Genomic DNA, 24,262 nt, shown 5'->3' with positions numbered 1-24,262 from the left:
GCTTTCCCCGTGGTTAAAGGGGAGCTTCACTACAGAGAAGGCGCACATGCGGTTCAGCCTGGCACTGTCTGTGTGACTGGAGTGAGTCCTTCGAGAAACATGAAGCGATGTCCATGTGTCAGGGTAATGTGACACACAACACAACTCAAAACATACCAGGGCCTCGTTTCCCGATAACGACGTATCTTAACGGCCTACGTGGATTTTGGCGACATCATAGACTCATCATTGCCGTAAGTGCGGCGTCGGGAAACCGCTCTGCAATATCCCTCTTACGACCGATTTCAAGTCCTTTTTAGCGTTCGGGAAACTTGGCCCAGATTAGTGAACTAGGCCTTCCTCATGGTTCGCAGAAATGATGACATGGTCAGATGGCACATACTATGGATGATACCCCACACCTCGGGTAAGTCAAATGAATCACCTAGCGGCAGTTCAACAGATCCATTCCTTCAGATCCCCGTGTTTCTGAATCACTTGTCTTTAAAGAACAAACTGGGTTTCCAGCAGCATCGCCATGTGTTACAGTCTGACTCTTATGGGGGAATCTCCATAAAATATGAGCTAAAGTATATCTTTCGACACTTTTATGTACTTCATCGTGTGTTTATCAAAACTATAGGAAAGTCACGGTCGACAGCAAACTTGTCGACACCTCATGGAAAACACAATTAACTGTAAACTCCTTCCACATGAAAGAAAACCAAACAGTGCAATCAAAATACGAGCGCTCATACAATCACACGTCTGACAGTAGAAACATCTGGGCACCAGCGAAAGACAACATTCTATGCACAGTTTATTTTCAATCCTTTCCACGCCAGCCTTTCTACCTCTGACAACCTTTTGTGGCAAAAATATGCAGACTGGTGCCATGAGCCGAGAAAAGAAAAACAGACAACATCACGGCACTGAGTTTGGTCTTGTTCCCATGTGGCCATCCCGTAAGAGCGCTCCTGTTAAACAGGTTCCTCTCCCCCTGAATGCTCGGCCCACAGTAGGCTCATGAAAACTGCGAAGGGGATGTCAACAGCTCAGGGGAGAGCTGAGAGAACATGTCAACACCCCTCCCTGAGCCCGGTCCGACACGCCATCCGCAGCCGGGGCAATGAGACACCGCTGCACACCCGCGCTCCACCAGCGCCGCTCCACGGGCCCAGACACTGAGCAAATGACAAGAATTCAAATGAGCAGGAGTCCAGTCCAAGTATCCGAGCGGGGCTACGCTTATTAGACTTGACATGTACGTTCCGAAACCAGCCAACAACTTCAGCCCTCACCTATTATGAGTGAGAGGGGGAAACTGGCTCGGCGATAAAAGACGTAGATGTGAATCTGCACCGGATCCATAAATGAGGTCTATAAAAACCCTGGGAGCTGCAGAGGATGTTTGTGCAAGCAGCAGGAGCCGGCATGATGACAGTTTGGACATCCGACAACACAAACACACGCACAGTGATTATCCTCATCTGATAGTGTGGAGCGCAGAGCTGTCTACGCACAGGCTTATCAGTGGGCTGTTCTATCTACATCTTAAACTTCACATTGCCACTATTGAGATGCAATATAATGAACTGTAAATGTAACAACTAGCAATGTTGTGGTATATAGCTAGACATAATTACATTTTATAGCACCATGTCCCATTGCCCAAAGAACCCCACTTAGCCGCCTGTTACTTTACCTTTGAGCACTGTTTGTGATTTTGACACCATGCCAAAGATCCATTACTCTGTAGGGAAAAGGAGAGAGAGAGAGAGAGAGAGAGAGAGAGAGAGAGAGAGAGAGAGAGAGAGAGAGAGAGAGAGAGGGAGGAAGAGAGAGCATTAGTTTGAGTCGCATTACCAATACAAACAGTTGCATTACATTAAGAATCAGTCCACTGATTTATTTGTGTCCCCCCGTACTTCAAACACTCCCAGTAATTAGCTGCAATCACAGGGGATATTAATTAAGAATGTGTATATTCTGTTTCGAGCTGCTACAGATGGCTGAAAGATGTGTGCGAGGCGAGCGAGTCCCTGGTCAGTTTCACGGATGCCAGAGGACACCCTGACCCCAGCTCTCATCGCAGCCTGCTTTAGCTAACCTCCTGACATCTGAGAGCTTATTCAAACAGGAACTTGTGTCAGCACACTTCCATGGAGCACAAACACCTAAACCCACTCTCTAATTTCTTTGAGAGGGCCAAGTTAGGGTTTCCATGAACTCAGACATGTTGCCCTAAGTGTATTGGGTAACAATGTAGTTTTTCCTGTTCACATTCAAATGTACCATGGAGGAGCAATAACAGGCAGCAATTTCCTGGGTTCCAGTAGGGAGACATGAGTTTTTACTTGCAGCCTTGGCAGTTCACCGCTGGTGTAGATATGAAATACAACGACACAACATTATGCGCGACAGTTTGCCTGCTGGGGATGATGCTAATTTGTGGATGTTCTCTAAACGGACCAAGTAATCTAGCATTTTTATTCCCTTTTTTGTTATTTCTGTTTAGAGATTTGACTTGTGAACATGGGGTAATCCAGTAATAAAGTGCTTAAGCAAAACTTAGTCATTGAGACAAACGTGAGGCTAATAAAAGGTCAATGCAGGCAATGAATCAGAGCTCTGTTCCTTACATTAGGGGACACAGCCAAACTTCACTAGTCTGCAAATGCTAAAAGTCTGCTTAAGTTCAATGTCAAGTTCAAAGCCTCCTCAAACAATGTAATCCAGTGGAAACTCCCTGTGAAACCTGGGGAGAGAACTTATCATTAAAGGACTTAATTTGCCGTCCAGCTCCAGTGGGTGTTGTGCCGTCAGTGTCAAGGATAATGGTCAACAGGCTTCAAAGCCATCCGTGGCTGAGACTCTCCTTTTAAGTTACTTAGATACCGTCCCAATTCAGACGAGCAGCCGCTGCCTACTTCACAGCATCCAGGAGTATTTCCACAGGGGGGAAGGGGGGGAAGTTAATGCGTCACCTGCCCTCATTCCATTTCACCTAATTCAAAATTCTCTTTTGCTGCTCTGAACTTGAGGGAAGTTATTTTTTCTGATCCCAGTATGGTACCTGCATCCTGCTGATGGTAAGAGAGACAGAAGCAAGAGACGCAGCGTGGGAGGAAGAGAGAGTGAGAGAGAGAGGGAGAGAGAGAGACAGAGCGCGACAGAGAGAGAGAGAGAAATAGAGAACAGTAAATCACGTTTTAAAATTGTCCTCATGGTTATCCCACTGGCCGTCAATCACAGTAATTTATATGGCTTGTCACGGCCACTGACAAACCCTTACATCATGGCCAGTGTTTCTGACACCTCTCGGAACACATCAGTCATCAGTGACAGGGCTCTGTGGAGAGGTTCATTTGGATCTGTGACAGCATCTCTGTACCGCGGGCCGCTCAGTGGGGATGTTGCCCCAGCTGTTACAGCCTGACCCCACCGTGTCACGGGCCGACGAGGGATAATTATAGGTCAGCTCCTCAACCCTTAAAAGTCATGAAGACATTCCTGCTTGACCTGAACATGTTGCAGAGGCTGTACGCTCCCTTGCAGTTGCAGATCAATTTGCTTTTGCATTGCGTCAGTACAGCTGCTGCTAAAATGAAAAAGAACCAAACCCGCCAGACGCTGAATGACAGTGCATCTGGGAGCCGGGTTCGATGTTTAAGCCGTGTTGTTACAGACGTGTAAACACAGCATTCAGAGTTGGTTTATGGTCCTTGTCAGCTGAGAAGACCTAGCAGGTGACCTGGGCCCTTCCTGTTTAGATATCTTAGGGGGAATATAGCCATGGCTGCCTTGGGTGAGGCAGTATGGGCCTGCTCTTGTAAAAAATTCCCATCAGGTCAGAAAGGCAATTCTGCACACTGAGTCCACAGAATATCAGCAGAGGCTGATTAGGTCTCGTTATCAACGTACTCCTCCACACCACCTCGTTAAGCCATAGAAACTGGATTCAGCTGCGGTGTCAACCTGAAATTGACATAGTTTTGAGCAATAAAGTTTGCATTCCAGGGTTCTGTTCATGGGAAATTCTAAGGGGCACTCTCTAGCCCTTCGTTGCTCTTCAGCATGTTTAGAGTGTCTTGATTACACAGCAGTTAAGATAAGCTTCCTACATACACCCTTAATCCAAACAAACCAATCCCTAGGACAGGCCAAAGAGCACACAAACCTCATCACTCCACGTCTGCTCAACATCTGTGGGCATGTACTTAACCTACACGCTTTTCCCTCTATTAGGATTTTTAGGTGAAACACATGGGTTCAAATAAACACACACATTTGGACACATTTTGTCAACGAACATGTGAAATTAGTCGCCTAACAGTTGGGAGCTGCCCTTAAGCTGTGAGGCGTGGGTAAAATGAGGTATCAGTGCCAGTACTTGGAGCAGAGACTGGCCGAGAGGGCCCTGGTCAGAGCACCCTGCAGAGAGGTGAAGCCAGGCAACATAAGCCTCCATTCATCCCCCCTGTCATGATTACTGAAGACCTCCACACACATGAGACGGGCTGGTGGCTGCGGTTTGAATCCAACGCATTTAATATCAAAGATGAAACAAGGGGACACGGCAACACCACTTTCCACTGTTTTTCTTTCCTCTGCTTAATAACACAGGTCCCAGTGTGCCACACATTACACCCAAAAGCCTTAAACATGAATGCGGGGGGAATGAAGCGTGGAATTTAACATGCACCATTTTATGGCTTCACATGGAAAAACAAGCCCTCATTGACACACCTTGTTTTTTTGCTCTGGTAGCCCTGCACATTAATAATCCAATAGAAGGGGGGGGGGATGCCTTCAGAGCATATTAGGGAACAAACTCCCTAGTTTAACTTCACACCGTCAGCCACAATATTTATGAGTGGGAGTTGACCTCTTTCTATGGTGGAAAAGACACAAATCAGCCATATATAACCTCAAATTTCTAGAAAACACTTAATGTGTTGGCTTAACTTCTCCTTAACCCAGGCCAAGCAAAGCAATGAACAAAGCAATACAAAACATGCTTCAACTAATCCACTAATGATAGACTCCACCAAAATAGACAGCAAGAAGCACTCTGTGGCAGTATGTGGTCACCAGAGCAACTGGTGAGAGAGTGCAAAAATGTCCCAAGTGTCACGTTATCACAGAGGCCATTAACGCCACTGACCGTTACTGAACCATCAGTTTAATATCACAGCATCTTAAGGGGTACAGGGGCTGTTCAGAACAGTGATCCCAGTTATGTTCATCCTTTGCTGCATGTCTGCGTTGAAAAGTAGGGCAGGAACTAAACTCTGCTTTGTACATTTCCCAAACACAGCAACGCCCACGTCTCATCCAAATGCATGCATGATTAATGAACATTTTTAGTGTGACATTTTCCATTTCAATCATTTGTGAGGCGGCGGCGGCGAAGCTCAATAATCACATCGGATCTGATGCCTCAGCTGCCTCATCAAAGTGTACCTCCATATGGGTGGAAGAATGCCAGAAGCCCTACATAGGAGCTGATCACATGAGGTTACGTTGCTTTGGAGAGAAGGTGACCTCACCCAGAGAGAAGCAGAGAGACACATACAGAGTGTCCTCTATGAAGTGTGACGGTGGCATTTGGTGGCAGGGGCACAGGACTGGGGGGTGGGGTGGGGAGGGGGGTTGGGGGTTATGTTTTTGCAGCTGACCAGACCCCTATTTCCACATGAAAGGCCTGCTGAGAACACAGTCCATTCGGTAGTCCTCTCTGAGAATCAACAACAATTGCATTCTATTCTTAGCACCGTTCAATCCTGTCCAACCAGCCTCTTATCAAGAAACAAATACATCATTTTTCACATCCCCATTTCCTGCTAGGGGGAAATGCCTAAAGCCAAAAGCAACACAACATGTTACACTCGGCTCAAGCAAGCAAATAATAACATCCTCGCTACAAAACTTTTTTCTTTTCTCTGTTTATAGATGGTCCCGTAGTCCAAACATTTGCATATATATCTGGCCAAGAGCTGTTTCAGGTTACATGGCTGAAAAAGAATTACTTAAGGTGGATGCTATCAGTTCTGTAGTCTATTCTTTTCAGTCCTGCAAAGAAGAAATGTTCCTTCTCTCTTTTTTCAAATAAATGTGATTGTAATGGTAACTTGATGCGTCGTTTTGCATACCTCTTTTATACTGCAAATGTATGTTGCTACCATGCCAAAGAGTGACAAACTTGCACACAGTGTGTGTAAGACCTGTCTGTGAATTTAATAAAACACCAATGAAAGAGTGCAGTGACCAACAAATGCAGTTTTGTGTAGAACAATAAGAACATCAACTACAAGGCTGCTATGCTAATGCCACCGGTAAAAGAAAGGAGATAGTAGCTCAATGAAAAGTAAGAGGAGAAAAGATCTATTGCCGTCCCTTTTAGTGGGGTCTGGGAGAGAACAGTGTGCCTAGTGAAGGGTGAAAAACAACTTCTGACACAACATACCAAATAGCCCAGAGGCCGGGATAGCTAATTCCTCCATTGATTAAATGGTCTAAACACCTACTACAATGGGGACAACATCATTTGCTACTCAAAATGCTTTAGGAATGAATGGTGGAAGGTGGAAGATCAAGTAGCCTGTGTATTCCAGCAAAGAATATGAAATTTGACAGTCTGTATGGCCAAGGTGGAATTGGCTACAAGAGGTACTCTGTTCCCTCAGTGAAAAGTCAAATATTCACCACGTCTTTTGAGTCAAACGTAATTCTTTAACCTCCGTTTCTTAGTAGAGTATGTACAGAAAACATAGCCATCATTTAACCTCTAGATTAGAATGATATGGGACTTCAAGCTTACAAAGGGTCCGTAAACTCTATGCAATAACATGGTCCTACGTGCAGGTATTTGCCCACTTAATATCTTCTAAACACTTTTTTATATACAGTATATATATTATATAATATTGTATTATATCTATATATTGGTCAGGTTTTTGTCATGACCAGTTGAACAGGTAGGTGTTCCATCAATTTCATTTCTGAAATCAGCACTTTTCGTTTCAAAATAGCCAACGCAGCCAAATGATACCTAAAGTCTTGTAAAGCAGTTTTCACTTGTCTCATCTTTCTCAAGATGTTTTAAGCATGTATGAGAGGAACATACAACAAAAACTTAATGAATCTGCACTTGGACTGTTAACGGCAAGTCTAAATGTGCGCGCGGGGTGACCAACAGAGAGGGTTGCAATAAGCCAGCACTGCATTTGTAAAACAGCTGATATGCTGATGTAAGGAACATTTTCAAATCAATATCATCACACAAACTGGCATTTGAATAACTCCACATGTGTCAAAGCTACCTGAAAATGCTTGAAGAACGCCGATATGCGGGTGATGTGAAGGCTTAGACATCTCGAAGCGCATCTTGCTCGGTAAACGCTACTGGTGAAGAAGGACTCGTCGTGTTTCCTCGCACCAACATTCCCTGGGTTCGAAAGTACTATAATCCATAAACAAATGGAAAAGAACATAACTGGACTCCTTTTGGACATTGTGCAACCCAATGTTTATCCGCATGCAGTTGGCGCTACTATGCGCTTTGACTTCGCTGGAGAAACTAAAGAAACTTCAGTTATTCACCAGGGAGGAGTCAGGAGCGCGTGTAGCTCGCTATTGGATAAGCTCAAGGTGATTGACGAAGGCGACCAGTCCCCTAAAGCAGGTAGGTCGAATCTATTAAACGTTGGTGCAAGTGAAGCTTACTTACGGCTTCCTAGTGATGATCTACATGGAACCAGCCAAGATCAAGCAATTTCACGAAAGGCGTTATAATAATAAGGTCTAACATTTTAGCCAAAATAATTTTTCTACTGGTTTATGTTGTGAACTTTCTCTGAACATGCTACAATTTCGCTAAAAAGGTTTGACCTCCTAAATGTGTTTTCAATCCACATGAGATCATTTATAATTAAGTCTATTTGGTCTTGATTGTTTGGATAAACCTTTTGAGGTTTCAGCCATTTACTATTGATGCAATGTGTAGGATGTCTCACCTGTATTGATACCTTAACAACTCCAAAACAGACAATGAAATTATGATATTGCAAATTCCAACAAGTTGTTCTTCAAGAATGTGGAGCCGCTTTACACATCGAGGAATAGGGAGAACACGGCATTTGGTGGAAAAAGGTTTGTAGGAATCCTCTTCAAGTCAGCGTTCAGGAGGAAAGTTCCCCTAGAGGTTTTATGAGTTGTTTCGTACTTACAGAGCACTCTGCTCTGCTCCGCCCTCTGTGTTAATGTAATGAGCATTTATAGGTGAGCTCCTCAAGCAACCCAGGGCAGCACAGAAACAGAGGCTCCCATAGTCAGCCGATATCGCCCAGGATACATGAGTGCCTTAGGCCAGCCATTCTGTGTGCCAAGAAGTTTCTCTAATGAGACTTGTGCGTTAATAAAGCCTAGTGGATAGGTACATAGTGGAAAGCAGGGGGAAAATGGGGACTGTATTTTGCCAGGACTTCTACTTGTTGAAGATTTCTGCTATGATCACTACATGTACATGTCTTTGGTTTGAAAGTCAGTGTAATCCTCTCATCCTTGTATACACCCTGCATGTTCCATCAGCTTCTGCATCACTCAAAGGTTCAACAGGCTTCAGTTCTCTACCCATGTTTTCATAATGTCAATGTCTGTAGTGCATTTGACTGGTCAATTCCCTGGTGGTCCTTCAGCACAATGGAATTTGTGGACAAGGAGAGGTCCCCTGCTACTCTTAAAATATTTTAAGCACGGATGTCTGTGTACCTTAAAAATTGTGTAATGGTTTAATTTGTTGGCTTATTACAGCCATGTGTGGCAGGGGGTTTTATGGTGAGTGGTGAGGGAAACACACAGACTGTGTGCGGTCCTAATGTCTCCTGCAGCCTGAAGGACACGCATCTTTTAGACTGCATGGTTTCATTGACTGGGAAAGGCTTCTGCCAACAGTGAACTCAGCCTGTAAACCGTGCACAGGAGAGGTGTTTATCTGGGCAGAGGAGGAACTGCATTTCAACTATCCACGTCACACAGTCAATTTAGAATGTTAATTACCTCAGGTTTCCATTGGCAACTGCTGTTTGTATGCATAAATAAACATCTATTCTTTCGGTTATGACCTGTGATTTCTGACCTTCAGATCATATCTAGAAAAAATACCATTACTCTTTTCATTTTTCCGTGCAGAACTAGCCTACTGCAGCTTTTAGAGATATGTTCCGTGGAAACCATTGTGTACAAACCAAGTACAATATCAGATCTGTCAGATAGACCGTGAGCCACATCTGTAAACCCACAATAGGTCTAGTTGACAACCTATTACTTGTTCCTGTATTACTAGAGAGTGATCCGTCTGGACCCATTAATGGTTGCATTCTTGCTCTGTATTGGAAATAAATCAGGTGTTCTCCACACTTTATATAGACCATCACCTCCCTCATCTTTTACTACTTTACATGTGTTTTGGAAGTATAGAGAGTCAGTTTTTGCACAGACAATGAATCAGTTGAGATTTCAAAGTCTGGCATTGTGTGTGGGTGTATGTGTGTGTGTATGTGTGTGTGTTGGGGGGGGGGGGTCTGAGATCAGACTTGGATGTTCCAGCACAAAATCAAACTAACAAGCGTGCATTCAGTGTCCTCAGTATTACATGTCATGGGAGTATAAGTAGCTGCACTGATGCCAGTATCATACACCACTTTGTATAATCAATAAAATCTCCACAAGCAGTTATTTGTTTCAATATAACACAGAGAATGGTTTAACATAGAGCCATAGAGAGGACTTTCAACATGGTGAAGCAATATTCTGCGACGTGTCAGACTCTTTTCATCCTCTTTCCCCCCCCCCCCCCCCCCCCCCCCTTCTAGAAGACGAGAGGGTTTTCCTTCCGATAGGCAAGTCTGCGTGACATATATGTTTGATCCCCCAAACTGCAGGTGCAGCCATTGTCAGCAGGCACACCTGTGTGGTTTTATGAGGGAGACAATGATAGGAGCAGAGAACTCTTTGAACCCGTCAGCCTTTGCTCTTTTTCAGGGGAATAAGGGCAGAGACAGAAAAAATAAATAAACTAGTCAAAGCAGCACCAGCAAAGAACCACCCTAGTGTATCTCCTTACATCGGGGAGGGGAGGGGGGGGGGGGGGGGGGGGGACATAAATGGAACTTGAAATGGCTCTGTGAAGACTGCCATGACAACCGTAAAATATACTAAGTTAGGGAATTCAGAAGTTTTTATGAATATATTTAGATTGTCTAAAATCATATTCACAGAAAACCCCAGATAATTTTGACACTTACCACCACCAGGGGGAACTATATGAATATGAAAACAACTTTTTAGTCTTAGCTGCAGTTGGTAAATGGAGATGATTTGTATGATTAAATTGTGCTTCATACTGATACTAGTGTAATCCTGCAGAATGAGTCAGCACAAGGCTTTATAATAGTGACTGTAAGATCACATACAAACCAGAACAATTTGCCTTTGATTGTTATCAATAACTGGGAAGACTTTAACAAGGTTTGTGAAAGTGGATAAGATGAACTCCACCATGGAAAGGCACTGAAAGACATCCCAGAAGTGCTGTAGGTCTCCTGAATGAGATCAGTAATTGCATTGTTCTAAATGGACATCAGATGTCAATGCTGCATGTCATACTATGAAGTGTTTGGGTTTAACAATTATGTTCCTTACACACAGATGCCAAGTTTGGGGCTTTTTGGCACAGCTTGTACCACCTTGTTTATGAATGTTTCTACTTCCAGACATTACTTTCTTAATCAATATTTTAATTTCATTTTCATAAGGTGGGGGTGGGGGCCTGGACATTGTTCTCATTATGGAGTAGAAGTATAGCGTAACAAATAACAAAGTTCTAACAATGCATCATGGTGATATTGTGCAGATATGTGTCCACCACTGCCCATGGAAGCTCAATCTTCCCATGGCCACTGCGCGTTTCAAGAGGCCTTGTTAGTCTTTTGATGTATGTGTTGTTTACCATCCTCAGGGTTTCTTGACAGTGCCTGTTGATTAATCTTTGCATAAATTGCAGGACAGACATTGTTGTTAAGTTTTTTTTTTTCTTTTTTCATCTCAGATACTTTATATCATCCATCATAAAACGCACATTAATCCTCTTCATTAACTTACTTAGTGTCTACACCTTCTCAAATGATAAAATACATCTTGATTCACATAATACCTGTTTAAGAACAATTGTTTTATATTAATATCTCTTAATTATATTAGCAAAAGAGACCTATAACAAATTATAGAAATGGACAATTTCTGTCAGATGTATAATCTTGCTCTGAAAAAAAGTTCTGACTTTCAAATTGTGGCAAGTTCATGATTAACAATTCTTGAAGTACAGAAAGTAACCAATAGATGGCACTGTTGTCATTCGCAAAATCCCAGATAAGTCCCAACACCTTCAAATATGTAATCAAAGCACTCAAATTATGAGCTGCCACTTTAGGGCATTTTACCCTGACCTATTTAGTCTCAGTAGTTCTGAATATTTGGTTTTCTCTGAGATATGGTCTTTATGCAGGCCAAAAAGTGTCAGGTTACTGCCACATTCATTTTAGTATTGACTAACACTCTGACCTGTTATACCACAATACCACTAACACAGCCAGACAGGGCCTGTGTCCTGATGGACTGACTGAGCTGTATTCATTATTCTAAAAAGGACTTCACTCTCTTCCCACAAGCTTACACTACAGAATATATGAAAACAGAGTTGACATTGAAAACTCAATAAAGATCAGTTCCGAATAAATAGATTTTATTTCTGTGTGGAAGCACATCACTATTTTTGTTGAAATTGGTCAGACATTTGTGAAATGTTTTATGAGAAAATATTGTTGATTGGCTTCTCCTTATCATGACAAAACACACTCAAAAACATTTTGTAAACAACAATCATTATACGCTGCTAGATTTAGGCATTTATGGATCAGTGTGGTACACACTATGGACTCATTAGTTTTCCTGCTAATGTCTCATTTTAGTTAAGGGTTTTAAAGTGGCCTATATGTTTAAATGCATATATCCATATGATATTGTCAATTAAGAGCTTTGTTTTCAGTTTTTTTTTTATAAGACTGTAAAAGAAGAGAGGACAGATTTAACAACCTACCCCTTTCATGTTCTGAACGTAATGCACACACATCTTCAAATATTCCTGAATTACCATGGAAACCTTACAAATGCTCATATCTTATGGAACCATTCAAATAATCTTCCATATCCCATGCACATACTGATAAGGTGGCAAGAGATGCCCTTTCAACAAACTGTTCTATCCCAATCAAAAAGAGATAAGATACTCACTGATCAACTGATAATTATTTGAGTGAGCCTGTAGTTTCATTATTTAAATACATATATAAAAAAATAACCTTGTAATCCCTCTAATTTTTCCCCCCAAAACATCAACAACTGCTCAACACAATACTGACTAGTATGACATATCTTCATTAACACAAATATGCACACCGATATTTAGTATTTTGTGACCAAGACATCAAATCCCCTAGGTAAGACAAATGTTAATATTGACGTAGATAAGCACATGACCAATAAAGGTCATCAACTCTTGACCCCTAATTTCAGTCTCTTACATCTGTTCCCCTGTCCCCAGTCCCCTTTTCCCGCCTTTACCTTTAGTTGCCTGTGATTAAGATGGCCCCATCCGAGAAATCCCATTAACTGCGTGTTAATTCTTTTGCTTGTTAACCCTGCTGTAGGATTGTTAAAGGCTTTTCTTCAACCAAACATTTAAGTCTCGATATACCACTGTTACAAATGGCTTTGACAGCTGAAGCATCTGCTAAACGGATTCAAAACGACGTATTTTAAAGATCAGACGTGTACTTTGCGCCTTATCATGCTTTCACATAAGTCAGCGAATGAACATTTGTTCTGTACACGGTTGCCTGTATGGCAAAGCAAGGTGGCATGACATAACAACATCAGAGAAGCCTTTAATGTGTCTCCTCCCATGAGGTTTGCTGTGGGGGGATGGGTGACAAGAGGGGGATGGGGCAGTATAGTGTTACTGTTGACACAAAGCCTGTCCTCAAACATACAATCTTCCAATGGATGATTGTTTAGCCTTGGATCCAGGATTCATTCTCCCGTCATGTTGTGTGTGCGCTGTCCAAATGAATGGACAAGGCTATGTGGATGAGGTCCAATATGTCGACGAAGGTTGCAACACATACACAGACACACACGCACATGCACCGAATGAGAGCGAGAGAGAGAGAGAGAGAGAATGAGTGAGAGAGAGAGAGAGAGAGAGAGAGAGAGAGAGAAAGATAGGGAGGCAAGACTTGTGTGACACACAAATCCCATCCCCCACAACCAGATATTTCCCTCCCTGCTCTGTGCTGTCTAGAAAGGTCATGTGACCCTCATCAGTCTCCAGGGGAGGGGGAGGGGGAGCAGATTGAACCTGTTCTTTGTTAGGAGGTCAACACTAGCTTCATGGCAGGAAGAGGTTTTACCACAGTCATGTTAATAGCTGAACATACAAAAGTTGCTATGAAATCATGACCATGTGTTTGTATCCGCAGTGTAGCATCTGACAGCAGATTTAAGTGATAGTCTTTATCGTGATTAAATTACTACATTTTGTCAGGCAGATTTGATTTGTTTTGCACAGTTTAAGGCATACTGTAATGCACACATGGGGCTAATAGTGGTATTCAGTTACACAAAACAATGATCACGCCGGGTTATATTCATAATATAGTAGTTACTGAGAGCATTTAGTATACAGCTACAATCCCTCTCATGTATCTTAAATATGTAGTGCAAATTAAAGAGGAACATGATTGTCAGACTATTACCAAACCATGAATCTTAAAATTGTAAGTTGTTGGGCTTTTTGCATGGTCATATGAACGGCATCTGAACAATTCGGAAATACGATAGGCTATTGGTAGCCTACTGTTGCTCTGCATTGCAATTACATAATGTGTGAAATGGGGTAACGTTTGCGCAAATATTACACTATTTACGGCACCCAGAGGAATGTGTCACACTAATGCAGAGCTGTAATGATGTCAACTTGTTATTTACTTTCCAAATCTGAATGACTGAGCAAGGCGAAAGGAGAATTAATCAGCAAGTATGTGACCAGGCAGGCGGAAAAAAAGCAGTCGTGGGGGATGGGAATCTACTCATAGGCTAGATAGCCGTTACAGTAGATTCTCCTCTCTACACTGGTTAATGAATGAATATTGGCTTTGTAGATAGTTTGACTTTATTTAATATGCAGACACATGCTACTGTTGGCTAATTCATTATAGGTAGGCCTATGTGATGGCAACCTATTAACAATAACATTTATGATGGAAAAGTGTTCTAGGCTCTAGCTTTAGTCTCATGTTTCGCACCAATGTATCACCAATGCATCCTTGCCAAAGATCCAAGTTCTTTCTAAACAGGCTTCAATTGGTTAGATCAATCAGCATTGAACAATAGATCTAGTTTACAAATAGCTGTTATGTAATGTAACGTGGACGTGTTAATGTTATGTTTTTGTTGGCTTTTGGCTAATGTCCCTGGTTACAGTATCAGATTCATCACAATCTATTAAGTGCAGAGACAATGCCTCAGAAGAACAAAGAAGTATGTAGACAGATCAAAGGAAGCTCGCGTAATTTGTGTCGTTGTGTGAAGTACTAGAGTGCCACGTCTTTTTATGTAGATTTGTATTAAGACTTATAGGCCTAGAAATTGTAAATAAGCAGGTTTAAGGTCAGGTGCTGATTTTTCCATTGTAGGTCACTGACGCCCCCACCCCCCACCCACCCCCTCTCCCGCTCACTCTCCGAGTGCAGCCGCTGTCTTACAGCTCCATTCTCAGAAACATCGAAAACTCCACTCATTTCATTTGCCCACCCAGCCACACTTTGTTGGTACAATATCGTAACTAACCAGCATTTCTGAATTCCCGATTATTTGACTCTTCCAGCAACGGAGAGAGCAGCACGGGAGAAACCCGGTTGTCACAGTTTGAATAATCAGACGAAAATGGGTGGAAAGTCGCCGTTTGCGCACTGAAGTTAGTCTTTCCCTGTGGAAGTGAAAGAGGTGGCGTGAGTACCACGAGCTCACTCGCTCTTTGAAAGGTAAGAAGCTCTTTCTCCCATTTTTGGTGTTTTTAAGAAGTTTTCAATCATAGACGTTTAATCAAAGTGTTATACATTATCTTGAACACTCCAGGGAGCTTTGGAGTGAGTAACGTTGGGTTACTTTATTGGGGTGACATACGAGCTACACGTTTGCTAATATTCTCCATACTTTTGAATGTAGCGCGAATGTATATGTGCTTGCTTTTCGGACGTCGAATAATGAAGAAACAAAGCTTGTGTTCCCTCTGCAATAATGTTACTTATGCCAGTCTGTGCTTTGTTCCTTGGTGTATCCTTATAATAATCTGTTTGGATAGATTTTCAGTGAACTGCCCGTATAGAAACGATGTAAAAGGGCAAGTTTATAAGCAAAAGGTCCATGAATATAGTTCGGAAACGCATGAGTGGGGGAGGGGTAGGATCAGCAACATTGAAATACAGCAGATACTGCTTCTTCTAGTAGCTTGCTTCCTTGACATTGCATTGATGGCCTACATTTTTACCCGACTACTGAGTAAATGTAGTGGATCAATTGTCACCCATACCGAGTAGACCACTCTTATTGCTTTCATTCATTGTTTTTTTGTGTGTTGGTTTTTTATCAAGTAATCTATTAAAAGGCCTGTGTTGTGTAGCTCAAGTGTGTGAAACTCCTTTGTTAGCCTACTTTACCCTACACTGCTTTACACACACTACTATGGTATGCAATGCAGAGGATGCCAAGCAGTGAAGTGTAGGAGTTAGTGTTTTGTGAGAGTGCACCCATGCATTTCCAGTGGGCTCATGAGGCCCAGGCTGGTGCTGAGCACATGGTCCTTAAGTCTGTATCTATGGTCACATTTTCATCACCTGTTGAACCAACTGCATGGGTGGCAACTAACTTATCTGACTTCATATTAGAAATGTTGAAGGCACCAAAAAAGGAGTGCTTGTGTCGGGTGGAATCTCTTAAATACATGTTTTGTTAAGATTAAGCCTTAATGTTTGTTCCATTCACCAAACTGACTGGTCTTACATGGGGCCATACTGGTAGGCTATATGTCTCTGTCATTTGTGGGTTCCGCTTGAGGTAATATGCTCCTTCCCTGTTCGGACCCTGAGATTGTTTAAATATACTGACCAACTGAGGTCAGTTTTGCTGGACACAGTTTATAGGCTAGTACTCTTATGCAAGCTCATGTGTGTCACCAAAACCAAACTGAGGTGACCAGAACATATCTTGGACATAGGCTAAGTAGTGTATGTAATGCAGGGTTACTGTATTCAACTCTTGATACAGTTTTCTGCTTTTCATTATGTGTTGCCACAACACATCATTTTCCACTTGAATCCTCATACTTTCCTTGAAAATAAACATGGGAGGTTTGTCATAATCTTCGAAGTATATCTTTGAATGCTCTGCTCTTGATTCTAGCTAGTAGCCTAAAGCCCTGGCTCAGCAGGTTTGTTCCCAGGTCTGGCTGTTTTTGTTGGGCTGAGTTGAGTTGTGTTCTTTCATTATCTGCACTCACAGGTTCTCACAGCGTTCAAAACCCGTGGCAACCAAACAAGGTTTTGCTTTTTAAATATTCGTCTGGTCTATGACTTTTTCTCAAGGAACAACTTACAGTTCACACGGGCCATCAGCCAACTGGCAGGCAAACCATCAGTTCAGAAATAACACACATTTCACTACGAGCCATTCTATGGTTTCACATACTTGCATGTGTAAGGTTTTTTTTGAGAGACCCTGCTTGTTTTGATCTGACTGACTGGTCGGTGCCTTAACATAATCAATGATGGACAAATGAGAAACCAGCTGATATTGTTAAGGAATCTACTTTCTGATCGCAGTCTGCCAGCAAAAAAAGCTACCCTTCTCTGAAAAGCACTGGTCTGAGAAGCGCATCTATATATAAAAAAACAACTATCTATTACCAGATAACCCGGTATATAACTAAATCATCTTAGTCGAGAAGAACTCGATTGTGTAGTTTTAGAATTACGTAAGCCATTAGACATTACAGCAAAGAGGTCTGGCGTTGTATGAAAGTGCTGAATGACTTGAAGCTGTCCAAATCTAGGAGCCGTACTTAAGCACAGACATTGCTGATCTAGGCTACTAATTAGCTTTCCACTCTCTGATGTCTCATCTTAGTGTGGTGGCTTATCCATAGTGGGTCCCTTCAAGTTATGGAGAAACGGCATTGTTCTGGTTTAACATGAATCGATAGGCTACTACTTGCACAGATTGTGGTACAGCAGCCAGTGCTGCTTTTTCAGTACAGTTTGGAATGACAAATATTTGGCTATAGTAGTCGTCAAACGGTGGCATTCAAACCTGCAGGGAGGCTTTTGCATACAGGAAAGCCTTTACTATGAAGTCTTCTTCCCCTACATCGCCTACCCTTCCACTGAAGAGGTTGGGTTGCATGCTTCTTTGTTTATAATCAGACACCATATCCATTTCATGACAACATTCGGGTCGCATACTAATCTTTGTAGTCAGTGAATTAAATACGAGTGTATCATATCATTTACTTTATTTATATTTCTCTGTATGCCGTCAATCCCTCCTTGTAGCGTCTAGTCTGTAAAAAGTTGAATTGTATTATAGAAGTCTCATTGAAATGTCAGTGAAATCAATACAAATACGTTTTGCACAGGCGATTGTGGCGGTACACAATTGAATGGTGCAGACAGACATTTGGTTTATTCTTTTATCTATGGCTTTGTTCACTGCAGATAAGAGTAGATGTTGACATCATTTACACTCACCTTTAATTTGAAATGGACGTTTAAATATGATGCTGAAATGTGTTTTACAGTAGCCTCTGGCATACACGGCCTCTTGGAGCCTGGCCTGAGGTGAAGTCTGTACTACTACTGTGCATGCATTGTTTTGAGTAAAGCCGCTGTAGCTAGTCGCATCCTAAAATGCGGATGTGGTCATACGTGATAAAACCGACGCCGACGTGTACCTGTTATGGTGTTGTGACCTGCGTCTTTTTTGAACACGTGTTGGCGTGGCTGCTTGGCCTGGAAGGACTGAAAATGCTGATTAACATTCTTTTTCTTTGGCCTCTTCCTATTTCTGGCTGCCTGACCTTCATGTCAGAGGGAGCAGGGGGCAGTGCAAGAAGGGTCTGAAGAGAGTGGATGGGGAGGTGTTTCTGGGTGGCACACTCACAGCTGTTGACAAGAGATGCACAGTCTTTCACATCACTATGGCAACAGAGTAGTTACTTATTGGCCTCTAAAAAGAAGAGAGAACAAATCTCAGTGGTTTCATTTTGAATCACTGTCCTGATAAAAAAAAAAAAAATCAGATGTTGGTCACATTTGAATATAGTATGAGGTTCACTAGAGAAAATGATCATTCTTAGAGGGCTGCTAACCCAGAACCTTACATAGTAGGTTGCAGTAGCCTTTGAAAAATACACTGTAGCCTTTAGTGGCCTTTCTCCTGCCAGACAACTGGAGGAGAGTAAAGACGGAAGCATATCATTGGTCATCACTCATCAGGTTTGATTAAATGATCAAGTTATATTGATACATCTATTAAATGTTTTCAATAGATTTTGCTGCCTAAACCGGTATGTCATAACTGTTTGTATTAAGACTTAAACTAAAAATGAATTCATACCTGCCTTAGCTGTGCAATAATGAATTTCTTTGGATGCCTGAGAGTTATTGTACCGACGAGTCATCGGAAAATAATTCTATTATATTTTGTGACCCGTTTTTTTTATAAAGCTTATTTGAAGTGATCTTTTCACCAATGTGCAACTTGCCATGATATGGTCATTGGGCAATGTCCATTATCTTCATTATGACGGTGCATCTGTAAAATTAGCCGATTAGGTAACGATATAGCCTAGTCAATTCAACCTAGAATGGATCTCACATAAGATGATAAAAACATCACTGCTGACTTGGTTGCATACATAAAACATAAGTCTTTTGTTTTTCCTTTGAAATACGCCTTGTAGTTAGGAGACAAGGTATCATTTGTATCCCTCTAAACATCTTTTTAGTATGCCATGTAGGCCCAGTGAGACATAACTGGAGTTATGAAATGCACTACGGGTAAATTGAGAAAGGTTGACGCCAGCCAGTCTTAACAGGCCTTTCACAAATGCACCATTGAATCATCAATTCACACCTGTAATGCGACGGCAGGGTTTGGGTGTCTGAGGGAGACGTAATCAAAACTGCCTGAACAAAGCTAGAAAGGTCAGTTGAGCAATCACTTGGAGTAGAGTAGGGCAGAGTCGTCCCAAGACTGCTAAATCTCCTCCGTTCGCTTCTCTGTAACAGCCTCTTTGACTTCAGAGGGGAGGCGCTCATTGAGTTGGGTCTGGGCAGAGCATCAGTATCTTACGGCAAAATTGGTCCTTTCTCAGTAGTAATGAACTCATTTTTTAATTCAGAGATAGAGAGTCATTGTTAAAATGGCCAAATACGTGCTGTATTTGTGTCTTCCACTGGTAGCTTGTCTCATCTGCTTTGTACCAATCGGTTCTTTAAGAGGAAGGCAAAAAGCCATCCAATCCTGTGCAGCAGTAAAGGTCAGCTCTTTTAACGTGGGTCCCCCATGTGTAGAGAAATAAGTGATTCCTTGAGAGACTGGGAATCCCCCATTACCCCCCTGCCCCTCCCCCCACATCAGTCGCCCATCCCCCCAGCCCCCTGTTCCTTGTGGCTGCCTGTCTGGGATTGTGGAGGCCAGGTCAGCCATCCAGTGACAGGGTGAAGACGGCAAGAAAGGGCCATGGTGGCTATCTGTATTGTAGGTTCAGTAGTCATGTTGGCTTTCCTTTCCCCTCCCCCAGCGGTTGAGACTGCACTCCATCCAGAGGCTTCAAAGGTGGGTTTTAGTTAGCAGAGCAGTTCAAGAGAAAATGGCTGCTGTTTCCAGGTCCCTGTTTGCACATCTGTCAGGAGGTGACTGCTCATGCAAAAATGGGGCTTTTAGCATGTCAAGGCAGAGTGGGCCTCTTGCTTTCTCTCTCGCTCTCTCTCTCTCTCTCTCTCTCTCTCGCTCTCTCTCCCTCTCTCTTTCTCGCTCTGACACAGACATGCACACACTGATTTCTCCTCCTGCCTCTTTTATGTCTTTTTGTAGTGTCCTGCTTTCTCGACATCAGTCGCTTTAAACCACACACCCCTTCAGTTACTGTCAGCACCGTTACTCTGATTCTGTCTTCGGATTTGTGCACACAGCATTTGATCATTTGCATTTTGTTGAGCTTCCTCTCCCTTTATCCCCCATATAACTGCAATTACCATAATTATGCCGTGTGATTTTGATATCCTGTATGGAGATGACTGTAGGAACACGCATCATTTTTAGAACATTTATTTCTGTAGATTCTTTGTCAAATTGTGAATATATCTGGTTAATCATTATTGCCTACATAGGGAAAGCTATGTTTAACTCGTCCTACTCTGGTGTTTTAAAGCATGCTATTGTTGGAATAGATTTGGGTAAAAGCAATGCTGGCTTGTCCTTGAGTCTCACACTACGAACCATCTGGGTCTATTTTTAGAGCAGATTAGCCAGCAGAATTGAGCCTTAGAGTGTGAGATTTCCTCTCTTTTTTCACATACTTCCATGACCTTATCGGTGCAGCTGCTCCTGAATGCGGGCTTCTCTGTCCTCAGGGTGTACAGTGATATTAATATCTGATTCCAAGCACTGCATTAGTAATGCCCCCTTTTGAAGTGCCTGTTTGCACTGGGAGTTAGCAACGCAATTTTTTGATGTTGTGAATTGCGGTACTGCTTAAGATGATTTGTAATGCACAAGATCTTAACAATACAGAGCTGATGAACAGATACAAATAGATGGTATTAAGAAATAGATTTGCGTTTCTTCCCCCTTTTTTTCTTTTTTGTGTTTGTATTCCTCACTGATGTGTACTTGTTATGGTTTGGCTTTGGGTTGTCCTTTCTGTTCAGTCTCAGGGTTGCATGAAGTCTTTATGTTTGCTCTCTTGAAGTGACACATGTGAAGATAAACATGTTACTGCTACCTTTTGTAAGAAACATATTCCCTCTCTGTGTTGCCCTCAGGGTTTGGACAGTGGATGATGCAGTGTATGCGGCACTAGAATAGTTGAATATAAATGTATTAAGACACACGGTTTTGGAAACTAGTGACCCTTTTAACATCCAAATCATTATAATTGTCGTGTGAACAAGTTCCAGCTAAAGGCCAGGAAGTAGGTTACATTTGATGACTTTCTCTTTTTTTTAATTGGCAGTACATGTCATGAGGACACACTAACCAGACCATTTCATAAAAGCTAGGAGGCACGGTGTTTGTCACTGACTGAGTAATCAGCAGAAAGCACCAGAGAATAGAGAGGTTATCCACATATGGCCTTTTTTGCTTCCATATGAATGAAATTGGCCTTTTAAACCTGTAAAGGTCGTATGTTAAACATACAGTACACAGTGGTTACAGAGCAGGAATCCCTGCGGTATTCTTGGCAGGCTCAGTTTGAAGAGCTTTCTTCAACACTTTCTTCAGAGCATGATGGTTCTGACCAAGTGAAGTCTGATACTAATACATCAGTATTTTCAACAACCTTAAAATACACCCACTCAGTTTTGAAGAAGGAGTGCATGTTGTCCTATTTTAAATTTCAATTCAATTTTCAAATGTAGGCTATTAATTTATGTCTCAACACGCCTTACAGAGCTCAAGACTTGAACCTTAGAGCAAGCTTTAGGTGTCGGTGGGAGATCAGAGGGGGGACCCATCTGCTTGAAGCCCTCCTCTGCAGCTGATGGACACATTAAAGAAGTACTCCTCTCTGAAAAGAGTCTAGTTGCATGGCTGATTTTAAGGAAGACTGTATGTACTACTGCATACAATGGCTTGTCTGGTACTTCGAAAACGTTTTTGAAAGTTGTTAAGTCTTCAGTACAAAGTGTGAACTGAAATACTTTTCTCATCCAACTTTGCCACCTACAGTACAGTGTAATTGTTAGCCATTTGTCGATGGGGGTTGTGAAGTAAACAGAGGCCTTGGGGGGCCATTTTGCTTTTATGCAGTGCTTACCTTTGTTTTGTTTGGTCATTTAAAGCAGTAGGGCCGGCCCCATTGCCCCCTAATGACGGGGTGGTTTGTCCAGTTGAGGAGATAATGACGTGGGCAGGTGTTTCAGGCCAGTGGTAAATGAACATTCATTTACAACCTGGAGAAAGTGCTCCCAAACCTCAAGGCAGACATTACGGTGTGCTACCCAACTGTAGGAGCACTGCTAAATGGCTTTGATTAGTGCTCTATTTGGACAAGCAAAACCCTATTTGGACAAGCAAATTGCTAATATGTAGTAAACATGTTAATTATTCCTATGGAGAGAAGTGTGATGGTAAAGTCAGTGTGAAACAATTGAGTTTTTAAATTGCAGTTACAATTGCTGTCTCGTATCTGATTGGCCAGATCTTTCAGTATTAGCTCTCATGCTGATCAATGATTGTAATGGTAGTCTATGTAAAATGATGCATCCTAACCCAAGGGATCATCGTGAAATCATGAAACAGACCTGATTTGTAATCTTAATTACCTGCACATCATTTTGGTAAATCCTCTTAGCGTGTCCAACAAGCGGCAGTGTTTTCTTGGAGGCAACCTGAATGCTATGGGATCAGAGTAATTGATGTTGCAGTCAAACGCCCATCTGATAGATGGATTAGCAGGGGTAGTCACCTCCGCTGGGACGCGGTTCCCTTCAGGCCGCTGGCTAATTATGTTAGCAGTTGTTTTGATGGGGTTGGACTGGTGGCAGGCATCATGACTTGCAGCCTCATGGTTGGTGCAGATAGCCTCCCTCCCAGACCCCTCTTGTGTGGTAATTAAGCAGAAGCAGCAGCAGAACGAGAGCGGGCCCCCCTTCAGACCACCCAGGTAATGTGAAGACAACTGCTGTGTGCTAGGAAGCCCAGTTTGTGAGGTGGTTTCTTCGTCATTAAACGTGGTCAAACTGTATAAAGTATAAAGTTTGGAAACGGGTAATAGGTGGAAGCCTTGCTGGGTTGAAAATGATGATGTGGAAATCCCCCTCGGCCCCATGACCCAGTGTTATCATTACACTTGTGTCACAATACAGAAATGGTTCGACTGAAGATTGCAAAATGATGTATTGCTGTTATCATTTTTAATTGCAATTTGTATCTGCTAAGGAAAACTGACAGTGATCTGATAAAATTATATCGTCACAGTGTCCACTGTACTTATTATTATTATAAACAATGATAATTGAAGTGTGGTGACATTTCATACAAGATGTTTGTCATACCAGAAGAGTAAAATGAACAGGATCAAGTTTCCCCCTGGCCCCCTGGGACACATGAGTACTCCATACTTGTTATTGTAATTATGTAGAGTTGTGTGTTCATCTTGGCATGTTTATTCTTGTGTATTGGTATGATGTGGAAATGATGCAAATGGGCTAATATTTTAACATTGAGATGAAGGATGTGAAGCAAGTCTTGATCCAGTTCCTGTCCTTAAAAACCCGAAAGTGGAACGCGTATGATCATCATCGTCAGCATTTCTGCCCTTGGCCTCATCTTAATAGAAATGTAATTGCAGTGTTGGTCTGTTCTTAAGCTCTTGAGAATGTCTGGTATTCTGCAATAAAGTGTAAGTCCGTCTGAAAGAATATCCCAAGGTTTAAGAGTGAATAATTCATATGGAAGGGTATGTTGAAGCGTGCTGGCAGGATGCCCGGTGGTAATTGGGACAGCATAGCTTCTTGTCTGTTTTGCGGGTTCTCCTGGTTGCTATGCTACTGCATGGGAACTCTGGCGGGCCTTGTGAAAGTATGCGGTGTGAAACCTGAGGTGTACCCTCTTGCTGCCGCCCTGACCCCTTGGAATGGGTAGGAAGTGCTGAGATGACTGCTGTGCCCTGGATTGAAAGTTTCATGTCAGTCGAACAGAAAGCCTGAGTCTTAAAATAGCATTTTCGGAGGGTTTAAAGAAATGAATCATTCTGAAAATGAGGTTAGTGCAGCAGAGGGCTAGTCCTGACTCCTCGCTACAGCAGTGCGTACCATTTACATTTAGTCATTTAGGAGACGCTTTTGTCCAAAGCGACGTACAAGGGAGAGAACTGTCAAGC

At 42.4% G+C, this 24,262-nt stretch overlaps 2 protein-coding genes across 2 annotated transcripts in view; one reads left to right on the top strand and one right to left on the bottom strand.

The window, feature by feature from the left end:
* Positions 1-7,496, bottom strand: part of anos1 (anosmin 1) — a gene marked incomplete at both ends in the record, with an annotated part of 40,100 nt that extends 32,604 nt beyond the window's left edge. Inside the window, 2 exons of the mRNA XM_080839538.1 lie at positions 1,685-1,732; positions 7,305-7,496. Of these exons, the coding sequence (XP_080695664.1) occupies positions 1,685-1,732; positions 7,305-7,496 (240 nt within the window). The remainder of the gene's footprint in view (positions 1-1,684; positions 1,733-7,304) is intronic.
* Positions 7,497-14,841: 7,345 nt separating this feature from the next.
* The window catches only part of tbl1x (transducin beta like 1 X-linked), a gene marked incomplete at its 3' end in the record, with an annotated part of 22,355 nt that continues 12,934 nt past the window's right edge, over positions 14,842-24,262 (top strand). The window contains exon 1 of the mRNA XM_080838827.1: positions 14,842-15,140. The remainder of the gene's footprint in view (positions 15,141-24,262) is intronic.

This window comes from Sprattus sprattus (genome assembly GCF_963457725.1).
Source record: "Sprattus sprattus genome assembly, chromosome: 5".
Lineage (NCBI taxonomy): Eukaryota > Metazoa > Chordata > Actinopteri > Clupeiformes > Clupeidae > Sprattus > Sprattus sprattus.
This window is presented reverse-complemented; position numbering and strand designations above follow the sequence as displayed.